Source organism: Uranotaenia lowii, chromosome 1 (assembly GCF_029784155.1).
Source record: "Uranotaenia lowii strain MFRU-FL chromosome 1, ASM2978415v1, whole genome shotgun sequence".
Classification (NCBI taxonomy): domain Eukaryota; kingdom Metazoa; phylum Arthropoda; class Insecta; order Diptera; family Culicidae; genus Uranotaenia; species Uranotaenia lowii.
The window spans coordinates 80396700-80409613 of NC_073691.1; the positions used below are offsets into that span (position 1 = coordinate 80396700).

Below are 12914 nucleotides of genomic sequence, written 5' to 3' on the forward strand. Positions count from 1 at the left end.
CGGTTCTTCAACATCAGCATCATCAACGTGCACAGCCCTCACCTCGGAAGTACCGGTAACGGCAAAGACGAATTTTACGCGCAGCTGAAGCGTGAATACGACCGTTGCCCAAAATATGATATCAAGATCGTTATCGGGGATTTTAATGCTCAGGTCGGCCAGGAGGAGGAATTCAAACCGATAATTGAAAGGTTCAGTGCGCACCAGCTGACCATCGAAAACGGCCTCAGACTTATTGATTTCGCCGCCTCCAAACGATTGGCCGTACGTAGTACCTTTTTCCAGCACCGCCTCCCACACAAGTACACCTGGAGATAACCGTAGCAAACGCAATCACAGATCGACGTTTTGATTGACAGCCGGCACTTCTCGGACATCATCGACGTCAGATCCTGTCGAGGCGCTAGCTAACATCGAGTCAGACCACTATCTGGTGATGGTGAAGATGCGCCCAAAACTCTCCGTAGTGAACAACACACGAAACCGGCGCCCGCCTCGGTTAAATATCGCACGACTGAAGCAATCGGTCGAAGCAGCGCTGCCGGCAGAGGGCGAGCTTGACGAAGCCCCTCTCAAGGACTGTTGGGATACCATCAAGACAGCCATCAACAGGAAGGGTGATGGACGAAGAGAATGCCGCGCGGGCGGCAGTAGTGCAAAGAGGCACCCGTCGAAATGTGGAAAATCACCGACAGCGGAAGAGGCAGCCAGTCTGAATTTTCCAGAAGAAAAAGCGCCGCCTGGAGGAGGAGGAGGAGTTCGAAGAGCTGGAGCAGCTGAATCGTTCCCAAGAAACACGAAAATTCTATCAGAAACTCAACGCATCCCGCAAAGGCTTCGTGCCGCAAGCCGAAATGTGCCGGGATAAGGACGGAGGCATCCTGACGGACAATCGTGAGATGATCAAAAGGTGGAAGCAGCACTTCGATGAACACCTGAACGGTGCACATGCAGGAGATCAAGACGGTGGCCAACGACGAAGAGGAGCCACTCCCAACGATGAGTGAAGTTAAAGAAGCCATTCGCCAGTTGAATAGAAACAAGTCGGCTGGAAAGGATGGCATCGCAGCTGAACTCATCAAAATGGGCCCGGACAAGTTGGCCGATTGTCTACACCGGTTGATAGTGCGGATCTGGGACATAGAACAGCTACCGGAGGAGTGGAAGGAAGGGGTAATATGCACCATCTACAAGAAGGGCGACAAATTGGACTGTGAGAACTACCGAGCGATCACTGTCCTCAATGCCGCCTACAAAGTGTTGTCCCGAATCCTACTCCGCCGCCTAACGCCGCAAGCAAACAGATTCGTGGGAAGTCATCAGGCCGGCTTCATGGAGGGATGGTCTACGACGGACCAGATATTCACATTACGGCAAATCCTCCAAAAATGCCGTGAACACCAAGTCTCTACGCACCATCTATTCATCGACTTCAAAGCCGCATACGACACGATCGACTGTAACGAGCTATGGAAAATTATGGACGACAACGGCTTTTCCGGGAAGCTGATCAGACTGATCAAGGCGACGATGGATGGAACGCAGTGCTGTGTGAGGATTTCGGGTGAATTGTCGAGTTCATTCGAATCGCGCAGGGGGCTTCGACAAGGTGACGGTCTATCCTGCATGATGTTCAACGTGGCGCTAGAAGCGGGGCACGTTTTTCAACAGATCCAGTCAACTTATTTGCTTTGCCGATGACATTGATATAGTCGCCAGATCACCTGCGGCGGTGGAGGAGATCTACCGCAAACTGAAACGCGAAGCAGGAAGAATTGGGTTGATGATTAATATGTCCAAGACAAAGTACATGCTGGCCTGCGGATCCGAGACCGACCAAACCCGCTTGTCCAGTAATAACAAGGTCACGATCGACGGCGACGAGCTGAAGATAGTCGAAGACTTTGTCTATCTCGGCTCACTGGTGACCGCAGACAATGACACCAGCCGTGAGATCCGGAGGCGAATTATCAGCGGAAGTCGTGCCTACTATGGACTCCACAAGCAACTGCGATCGAGAAGACTTAGCCCTCGCACGAAGTGTAACCTGTATACGACACTCATTAGACCGGTTGTTCTCTACGGGCACGAGACATGGATATTGCTCGAGGAGGACCTGCGTACACTCGGAGTATTCGAGCGACGAGTGTTAAGAACCATCTTTGGCGGCGTACAGGAGAACGGAATGTGGAGGCGAAGGATGAACCACGAGCTCGCGCGACTCTACGGCGAACCCAGTATCCAGAAGGTGGTGAAGGCTGGTCGGATACGCTGGGCGGGACATGTTGCGAGAATGCCGGACGACTGTCCTGCAAAACAGGTGTTCGCTACGAATCCGGTAGGAATAAGACTAGCGGGGGCGCAACGAGCGAGATGGTTAGACCAAGTGGAGCGTGATCTGGCGAACGTGGGATGCCCGAGAAATTGGAGAACGGTTGCCATGGACCGAGTGAATTTTAGGAATTATGTTCGTCAAGTTATGTCGTGAGACGGAATACTATGTAAATAAAAAATTAATAATCGGTCCCACAAAGGTCCGGTGAAGTTCTGGCCGGACCTGGCAAGCTGCCACTACAGCCGGGATGTAGGTGGTTATAGGAAAACAAGATCGATTTTGTTGGAAAAAGTATCAATCCACCAAACTGTCCGGATTTTCATCCCATCGAGAAATATTGGGCAATAGTTAAGGGCAAACTGAAAAAATGAGGCAGAACCATGAAAAAACCCGCTCAAATGGAAAAGTGGTGGAACAAGATGGCGAATGAGGTTACCAGCAGTACTGTACAGAAAATGATGGGTGGTATCACAAAAAAAGTTCGAAAATTCATCCGAAAAGCTGACGAATGATTTTTATGTATTTTTTTTCCCTTAAAGTGCAATAAAAACCCTACAAAATGACATTTTTATTTTTGTTGTACGTTATTTCTTTGCGAGAAATGATCTATTTTATCCGACCAGATTCTATGTGAAACAGACTTTAGTAAAATAAATAGTCCTAAGAGGCATCCGTTTCTGATGATTATGTTCCAAAACATTCGGACCCTACAGAGCAACTACCAATCTGTGTCGGTAGCTGCATTAATTCAACCGATAAAATATGTGATTTGATTGTCATCGTAGTGTACAACACACGTGTGTTATAACTTTGTATTTATTTCGAACGTTTATGCTGAGTACTCGAAATCGGTTTTTATTTCAACACATTATCACACTATCCTATCACAAGAAATGCACATGCTTCTTAATTCAAAACATCAATCCTTATCAATTCAAAACATCAATTAACAATCTTGAAACTACAGAGAGCACACAATTTGGGAAAGAACACATAGACTTAAACCTATTCAAAAGGAACACAATGCCTTAGCCCTAAACTTAAAACATAACTGAGATGAACACTGATTTACTTCACAAAACAGTAAATCCTGCTTATCTTACACGAGTTTTCTTCGTTGCTGGCTCAAGGTGCCTATTAAATTCGACCTTCAATATGGACAGAAAGGAGCCCCGGCAGCTGGTATACTTCCCGGCAGGGCGTAAGGAGTCGGATTGATCACCCGACAAATCTCTTTGTAGGAGCGTCCTGTTTTCGGTTTGCGAGCCTTCTGTGTTGGAGCAGCAATTCCGCCACCGCCAGACACCGGATAGTATCCGTAGGAATTACCGCCGTAACCTCCTCCTGCTCCGTAGCCAGCTCCACCATACGTCGGTTGATAGGCGGCAAATCCAAACAGTTTGTCAAACAGAATCGGTGAGGCCAGAATCGATTCAGCTACCAGCAGCACCAAAAAACTGATCAGCAACGCCAGCGATTTCATCTTGAGCCCGATAAGATCGTTCTTATATGTTGGATAACTAACTGTTGCGGCTATTTTTAGTGGGTATCTCTGTAGCCGGCTTCGGCGAGTAATGATAATTATATATTAGAACAGGTGCCTAATCGAAGACTCGATGCCAAGTGGTGCAAAGAATGACACGATGTCCTTAAAAGGTCTCAGGCCAAGATCACTTGTTTTTTTTGCACCCCACACACGTTTACGGTTTGATAGTTAATCTAATCAATTATCGACAACACACTACTCGAGGGCCTCGCGGTCAGTTATTGTGGACAGTCTGGCAAACTTGGAACTTGTCACTTTTCACACTCTTTGGGAATGTTCCTCGGTGATCGTTGAAATAAAAAAAGTGGTATGATCGCGATTCTTAGGCTTTAGACTACTGCTACTGTACTGAAAATATGCTCAAGTATACTATCAGAGAGGTACGTCCGATCGCGTTGCCTAACGATGGATGATCTATTGGACGGAGTTCCATGCGCGAATGCTTTTATAGAAGGGATTTTTTTCTTTCACTAGTGTATTCTATCGCACCGAGTTGAGATAGTGAGCTCAGAAAAAAAACAAAACCATCACCGCAGGATCGACCATCCTATTCCCCTCACGGCGAGCGAGCGACGGCGATTCTCAGAACTGGGAATCCTGGTTCTGGTATTCCAGCGCAAATCCAGTTCTTTCCAGGTCCACCACCGATGTCATGTCTTCTTCGCGATCAATGAGCTCTACATCTAGTTGTGGCGTACATATGACGTCGCTGAGTGAGGTACCGATCAAGTTTATGGAAAACAGCAACGTCCCGGTGGGATTCCTCGACCGATGATCGCCGTTGTTGACCACCAGTTGATGGTTTTATTGCGCTATAAAGAAAGTAGAAGAGAGGCTTTAATCTACCATTATTAGTCATCGCTCCATCCTTAACCGGCCGGTCTAGACGAGTGCAGTTGTTGTGTTGCTTTGGAGCAAGTTTAAGGTCTATAGAATTTGTTTTTTAAAGATTTCCTAACAAAGAAAGGATCTATTTGAGGCAACCAACGGATTTTGAAAACAAACTTATAATCTCAACTGTAACTTTGCATACACTAGGGCGCTAGAGATTGCATGTTATATATTGGAAATATTCACCTTAAGAACTGTAGTATACATTCAGGCGTTTTTTTTTTTCAAAAAATGGATGCGATTGTTCGCAATCGTGCTTAGCTAATTTAGGGCTACCATATCCCGCGACACCAAAAAGGGTACACTGAGATCGTTTATCCGAAAAGTCAGGAGAAATGTTAAACAGTAGAACACCGCTTAACCGAGCTCTCGCGTTATCCCAGCCATCAAGTTGACATAAGATCCATTCATTATTGAGCTTTGCGTCTGGATGGTATGCAAAAGAAGTTAGTCGGGAGAGGGACCACTTCGGATAAGTGAATCCTCGGATTAAACGAAATACATTGACAAACCCTTTTGCTCTGGCATTGCATATGATCCAGGCGCATAGCTTCGTTCTTTCATGGATTCTATTTAATCGACGTTTCTGGCAAGTTTAGATTTTAAACTTGCCAGAGACGTCAATTTAATAGCTTAGCAATAACACAATAAAACACATTTTTTACATGGATTTTTGATAAAAATGGTGGCTCGTATGAGCGGGGTTCTACAGTACATATTTCGTGCTATTTGAGGTGGCACCGAGATCATGTCCGTCTCGAACTGTCGTCGCGTGCAGACGTTTTTAAATCGTGCTCGTAGTTTGTTATTCGCTCGCGTTAGTGCTTTCTAAAACACGGACATCCAATTCGTTTGAGTTTTCGCGAGTGCTAGTGAATTAAATTCATCACAATAACATTATTTGTGGTTGCTGTTCCATCTTGAGATGGATTCCAATCCTCCCTGGGGAGGTCAAACCGGACCACCGGGTTCATCCAACAGAAGAACGGTGCCTGTATGGATGGACCCAAAAGGATTATTTGGAGAAATCCAGTTTTTGGTAATCAAGCCGAATTCCGGTGCAAAATTACCAAACCCATTCATTATTGCCAAAACGATCGACCAAGCCGTTGGTAAAATAGATGGTGCCCACCCAACCGATGGCGGTAATTCCTACCTTCTTAAGGTTAGGAGCCAGGAGCAAGCCAACAAGCTGAAAAAACTTTCGCTGCTTCTTGATAATACCCCTGTTACTATCACCGACCACCCCTCGCTCAACGTTTCCCAATGCGTCGCCACCTGCCGGGATGTTGCTGGCCTTAGCGACGCGGAGTTACAACAATATTTGGCTGACCAAGGCGTGACGAAAGTCTACCGGTTTATCCGAAAAGTTAACGGCAAGGAGGAACCAACAGACACCATGGTGCTGACTGTCAAAGGATCAGCTCCCCCACCACACATCTTTTTCGGATACATCCGTGTTTCAACCCGCCCCTATTATCCACGTCCGCTCATGTGTCTGAAGTGCGGCAAGTATGGACATACTAAGCTGCGCTGCCAACAAAGTGAAGTTTGTCTTACTTGCGGGGAACCCAATGCCCACTCAAAATGTGACAAAGTACCACACTGCATCAACTGTAACGGACCCCATGCTGCAAACAACCGATCCTGTCCAATACAAAAAGAGGAACAAGAGATTGTTCGCATCCGTGTGGATTTGGGAATCTCCCAATCCGCCGCCGTGAAAGAGTACCGTTCTCGAACTGCATCTTCCCAAAGCGCCATCGTAGGAGCCCCCAGCAAGGTTCAACAGAGACTCGAAGCCAATCGTTCCCAGCTGCCGTTGGACGATAAGGATTCCATTATCCGTCAATTGCAAGCCCAAATCATCAAACTAACAACCAAGATTCAGGAGTTGGAAAGAAAAAACGAGTCAAGTTCCGGTGACGAGTCGGACAGCACAATGGTCAGTGTTTCGAGCCAATCCTCATCCCAATCAACACCAAAACGAAATCGCAACGGCGGATCATCCGGGGAACAATCACCAACCAACAACAAGACAATAGGCCCTAAAAAGAAAAGAGTGTCCCCTCCAAACGACCAGAACAACGCAACACCAGGTAACCTACTCCCAGACAACTCCACCAAACCCGTTCGGTAAGTCAAACCACCCTTTAAAAATGGACACAATAAACCAAATCAACCCCTTCAATTTCCCAAATAATCCCCCGTACCCTTCCCCAACACGAAAACAACCATTGAACTTCGCAATTCAGTGGAATACAAGGGGTCTACTAGTGAGACTCCCCGAAATTCAGCACATTCTATCCAAATACTCTCCATCTGTTTTTGCCATCCAAGATATTCTCACCAATTCATCTCCTCCCCAAAATTTTATTAAAAACTACCATCTCCACACCGTTTCCGACACGACTTCCAACATCAAACAAGGCGCAGGAATTGCTATTAAAGCGAACATACCATACGATCTCGTGAGAGTCGATTCAACTCTCTACGTTATTTGTGCCAAACTATACCACCCTTTTAACATAACTGTTGTCTCTTTATATATTCCACCGCAAATGCCTTTCATGGATTTTAAAAACAAACTAGACGATCTACTCCCTCAAATCCCTGCCCCTTTTCTAATTATGGGCGATCTCAATGCTCACTGTACCAGTTGGGGAAGCAATCACACTACAAATAAGGGTTCACATTTGGAAGAACTTATTCTATCCCATAACCTAACTATCCTCAACAACAGCTTACCCACCCGAATGGACCCGGCTACGGGAAATATGTCTGCCTTAGATGTATCCTTTGTTTCATGGGAACTAAGTTCCAAATTTGCTTGGCAAGTTTTAGATGACTCATATGGTAGCGATCATTTTCCGCTTCTTATCAAGGTAGAACATTCCACCCCTGAGGTTTCTGCTCGTCCTCGATGGAAATTTAATGAAGCTGATTGGTACAACTATCAAAACGAGGTTGATGACCTTATCCTACTTGAAAATCCCTCAACTCTTTCCGTCTTTACGAAAATATTGCATACAGCCGCTAAAAACAGTATTCCTCAAACCAAAGGGGTCCCGGGGAAAACTGCAGTTCCATGGTGGAACTCCGATGTCCGCGACGCTGTAAAACTTAGAAGAAAGAGATTGAGAGCTCTGAGAAGAATTCCAAATGATGATCCCAGAAAGTCTTCCGCCCTCGAATTGTATAAAGTAGCTAGATCTGCTTGTAGATCTGCCGTTCGAAAAGCCAAACGTGAAAGCTGGGAAAAATTTACCGAAGAAATACATCCGGATACTCCCTCCAAAGTAGTCTGGGACAAAATTCGTGTTCTAAATGGACAAACCCGTAAAAATTCCCTTCACCTATTGATCAACCAACAATATATAAGTGATCCATCTCAAATAGCCGAAACCTTTTGCTATCACTTCTCTTCTATCTCCTCTACTAATACTGAATCTTCCTCTTTCCCTGACTCTTCTACAAACCAAGATAGTTCATTTAACAGTTTACTGCCCTACAACACCGACTTTAAGTTGGATGAACTGGAGTTTGTTCTACGCAAAGTAAAGGGAAATTCAGCCGGTCCAGACGACCTGGGGTACCCCTTTTATAAAAACCTTTCGCTCTCTGCCAAATTAATTTTGCTCCAGGGGATTTTTTTTTATTATCTGACAATTTGCGCCGGGGGTCTTCAGATTTTCTCCAAAATTGAAATTTTGATTCATTTTTGCGACTTAAAAACACATGTATTTTTTCAGATTTCTAACATTTTTATTTTTTGAGTTAGCTTCGGTTAGATTTTTTCGTAAATAAAAAATAACCATTTTTCAAAGCTACATAACTCTGTTGTTTCTCAACGGAAATTATAAAATAGCACATCAAAATGCATTGAAATTTTATCAGCTTTCCAAATAGAATAGTTGAAAAAAATTAAATAATGACCTTCAACATGAAAAGTTGTAAATAAACTTTAAATGGCGTCTAAAAGTACCGTCTGCACCACCGAATATTTTGCAAAAAATACCATTGTATAGCTCGATTCATGATGCAACTTTCATCTGAAGACACCAAAGTGGGCCATTAACACCTTGAAGAGTTATGAAAGAAATAATGACAATAAATCTCTTTTTTTGCATCGAAAACAAACAATGGTGGAACAACTGCACTCACATATGGAGATAGCAAGCACTTCTAACAACATGGAAACAAAAGAACTTACCAAAGCAGGTAAAAAACACTACTTTTTCGTGCTTTGTTGTGTGTTTACAGCAAAACTGACTTTAAATTTTAACTAAAATTCTGAGTATCGTATTGTTTAAGTGATATAACTAATAATGGGAATGTTGCTTTACAACCTGGTCATATACTATGTAACTTATTAATTTTTCGAGCAAAGATCATTGTGAAGCTTAATCAATGCCAATAGTAGAAGGTCCAGTCCCTGTGTTTGGGATCATAAAAATGTGATTAAAAAAATGAAATATAGACGTGCTTTACATAGTGTTTATATCGGGAGCTAAGCACTGGACACCAAAATCCTTTCCCTTTGATCAAAAAAGTATGAGAAAGTGGCACAAATGTTGTAGAAATAATCAAAGAGCTCAGTATAGCCAGCCCAGGCTGTAAAATGATGAAAATATGATACTTTTACCGTATTCGTTTTCTACATTCGCCCAGTTTTAAGGTTTACCATACTAAAACGAACATAATTCGTCGTCAGTGTTTTGCTACCTCGATCGCTCACACAAGAATCTTCAGTGTTCCACCTGTCGAGACCGACTGGCTTGGCGGCCATCTTATGATGCTTTTTCTTTCCTTTCACTTAATTCTAAATTGCCGCAGCGCTCCTTGTTCACTGAAATACGTCTATAAACTAAACTCTCAAGTTTTTCGTCATTCTTGTTCAACCTCTCCTACTTTTTCCTTCTCACGCACGCTACCTATCGAAACAGAAACTCTACACACTCTCCCTGTTCTCCTATCATTATACTCAGTACTCAAGTACAGCTCGCTCTCTTAAAATGTTTCGCGTGAATCGAGAAGCACTAGCCGAGGGGCTATGTAATAGTCTTTTTTGTATATTTTATATTTATATCGTACACATATACGAATGCAGATTATTTCACGAATGATTCTATCATATTTATATTTCTTTACTTGACTATATTTAATTATATTTATTACCTTTTACTCAACCCACATCTTATTTCCTACATTCGCCTCCGCCTCTATACTTCACTTCAATAGTTTACCTGATTTAACACGATTTTTAATTAAAGCACTTATTTAAGATTCCCCCTTTTTTTTAATCGACTTTAAAAACTAATAATAATTATTAAAACTTATAATAAGCAATTGTTGATGTTATGCAGCAACTTATCTACTCAAACCAACACAGCACTGTTCTGTATGACAGAATACTAATGTTTGCATAGTAGAAATTCAGAGTGTAGATTTTTTGGTCGAAAAGGCTTTTGATAAGTTATTTATCAAAAAATTTAAAAAAGGAAGATGAGTTATATCGGATCATCGGGGATTAAACTCCTTCGAAACTATCACCGAAAATAAAAAAACATATAGCATGTGTGATACACCGATCAACGGATAAACCTTAACCACAACAATGATGTATGTAAGTAAATAATCTTTTTCCTACCAGAACACTTGAAGATTTCGCATGCAATAGTTGCATCGCCCTTCAGCAAAAACATGAACAACCGTTCAAGTTCTGCACAACTTTTGCTTATTCTCACTACCGGTTCTTATTATGGTAAATCTAAACCATATTCAGATTAAAGATATCGATTGTGAAATTAAATTCATCCTGTTTCATACTTCCTGTTTCATACTAGGAATTCAATTTTTGATTTTTTAACAAAACCGACTCTTTTCCAGCTTCAAAACGCAAATACATATCCTATACATATATAGATTCACGATTTCATCGTTGAATCTCTGATTCAAATTAGACTCTGTGTAAGAATCTAATAAGTACAGCAAACTCGTTTATCAGTTTCTTCTCGGAATTTTCCTATCTTCGATCGTTTACCAGATTAAAACAATAACTAATCTCAGATACTAGACACTCTACTTTCCAATGCAAATTTCGTATTCCAGATTAACATATAACATCAAAATTCAGCTACAGATACCAATTGCATTTATCATTCAAATCTTCAGATTATGAAGTCAAACTTCGAACTCTCATAAATTTTATCAGATGCAAGACTAAATTTTCATCTCTAGTACATGTTTAGAAATACAGGATAAGAGAAGAAAGTACAGGATAAGAAATAAGAACCTATTTTTTTTTATCAAGAACACAAAAAATTAAATCCCAAATTGTTTTGTTCAGATAAATTCAATCGAATTTCAAACTTTTATATAATATATAGGTATATATTATAGGTAACCATATTTAAACTTCGAACCTCAAATTCCAAGTTCAGACTTAATATAAAACTTTATATTATAATTTTATGCCTTAGTAGATCAACATTACGGAATCTTATTTCGTGTTTCTTATAATAATTTGGTCTTGGACTACAGGCACAGCTATACTGCATCAGACTCGTATCGCGCTCCAATTGCATAGTTCAAGTAAAGACCCTGAACTAGAACTTCTAGTCTAGAACACATTTTTTGCTGTTAAGGAGTCGTGGGACACTTGGACTGAGATTCAGCTTTCAGACTTTACCTTTTCAAACCTCAGACTTTCAGAATCCAACATAAAATCACGAAGGCACTACTTTGAAGCTCAAACTTCGTTCTCATTTAATTTCAAGCATTGACATCCAATATTAAGAATCTAAATTGAAATTGGTAATTGTCAGTCTCTCAACCAATAAATTAAGATTTCTTTAAAAGTTTCCCGCTCCCATTCACAGATTTATTATGATTATGCATTATGCGACTGGCTTGGCGGCCATCTTATGATGCTTTTTCTTTCCTTTCACTTAATTCTAAATTGCCGCAGCGCTCCTACCGACTGCGCCATTGTCGAGACCGACTGGCTTGGCGGCCATCTTATGATGCTTTTTCTTTCCTTTCACTTAATTCTAAATTGCCGCAGCGCTCCTTGTTCACTGAAATACGTCTATAAACTAAACTCTCAAGTTTTTCGTCATTCTTGTTCAACCTCTCCTACTTTTTCCTTCTCACGCACGCTACCTATCGAAACAGAAACTCTACACACTCTCCCTGTTCTCCTATCATTATACTCAGTACTCAAGTACAGCTCGCTCTCTTAAAATGTTTCGCGTGAATCGAGAAGCACTAGCCGAGGGGCTATGTAATAGTCTTTTTTGTATATTTTATATTTATATCGTACACATATACGAATGCAGATTATTTCACGAATGATTCTATCATATTTATATTTCTTTACTTGACTATATTTAATTATATTTATTACCTTTTACTCAACCCACATCTTATTTCCTACACCACCGTCCATTTTAAATCAAATCTGGGGAATTACGGATGCAAAACTTAGCGCATAAACTTCTAAAAATGACAGTAAAATGTGCATAACTTGTTGTGACCTGGTGCAAAACTGGGTATAAACGCATACGTTAATAGATTTTTGGATATAACATGAAGTCAGTTGAGCTGCAACAATCTACCGCCCCTTCTTTCATAACAGTCCCATATACAAAAATAAGCAAGCGAGACAATCAGCTTTTTCAGCATAAACGAAAATCGTTTCTAGGTTGTCATAATAAATCGTTAGGCCTGAAATTTTCGAAATTGGGTTATTGGTAAGGTCGAGAGCACCATTTTTATTCATTATGGGACTGTTAATCGACCATATTTGAAACCTTTTTCGAATCTACTAGCATAACAGTCCCATACAAAATATATTTTTATCACCAAGCTACTTTCTAAGACTTAAATTTGATCATTTTTGAACTTCTAAATGCAATTGTCATAAAAAGAAACATACTTTTGCAAAAAAATATCATGAATTCCACATTGTAAGTTGAATATTTTTACGATTTTTGATTGCATCCAATAGTTTTTCGCTCAGGAAGTCATTCCTAAGAAAGTCAGACCTGCCTTCGAAAACTAGTGTGCATCATTCGACATCAAGTGAGTTGAAAAATGTTTAAATGATTCAAAGCAATAAACCAAAGACTATTTCGCCGA

At 41.5% G+C, this 12914-nt stretch overlaps 1 protein-coding gene across 1 annotated transcript in view; it reads right to left on the bottom strand.

The window, feature by feature from the left end:
- Window positions 1-3038: 3038 nt before the first annotated feature.
- Window positions 3039-12914, bottom strand: part of LOC129738970 (uncharacterized) — a 32117-nt gene continuing 22241 nt past the window's right edge. The window contains exon 2 of the mRNA XM_055730323.1: window positions 3039-4693. Within this exon, the coding sequence (XP_055586298.1) occupies window positions 3486-3818 (333 nt within the window). The 5' untranslated portion in view covers window positions 3819-4693 and the 3' untranslated portion in view covers window positions 3039-3485. The remainder of the gene's footprint in view (window positions 4694-12914) is intronic.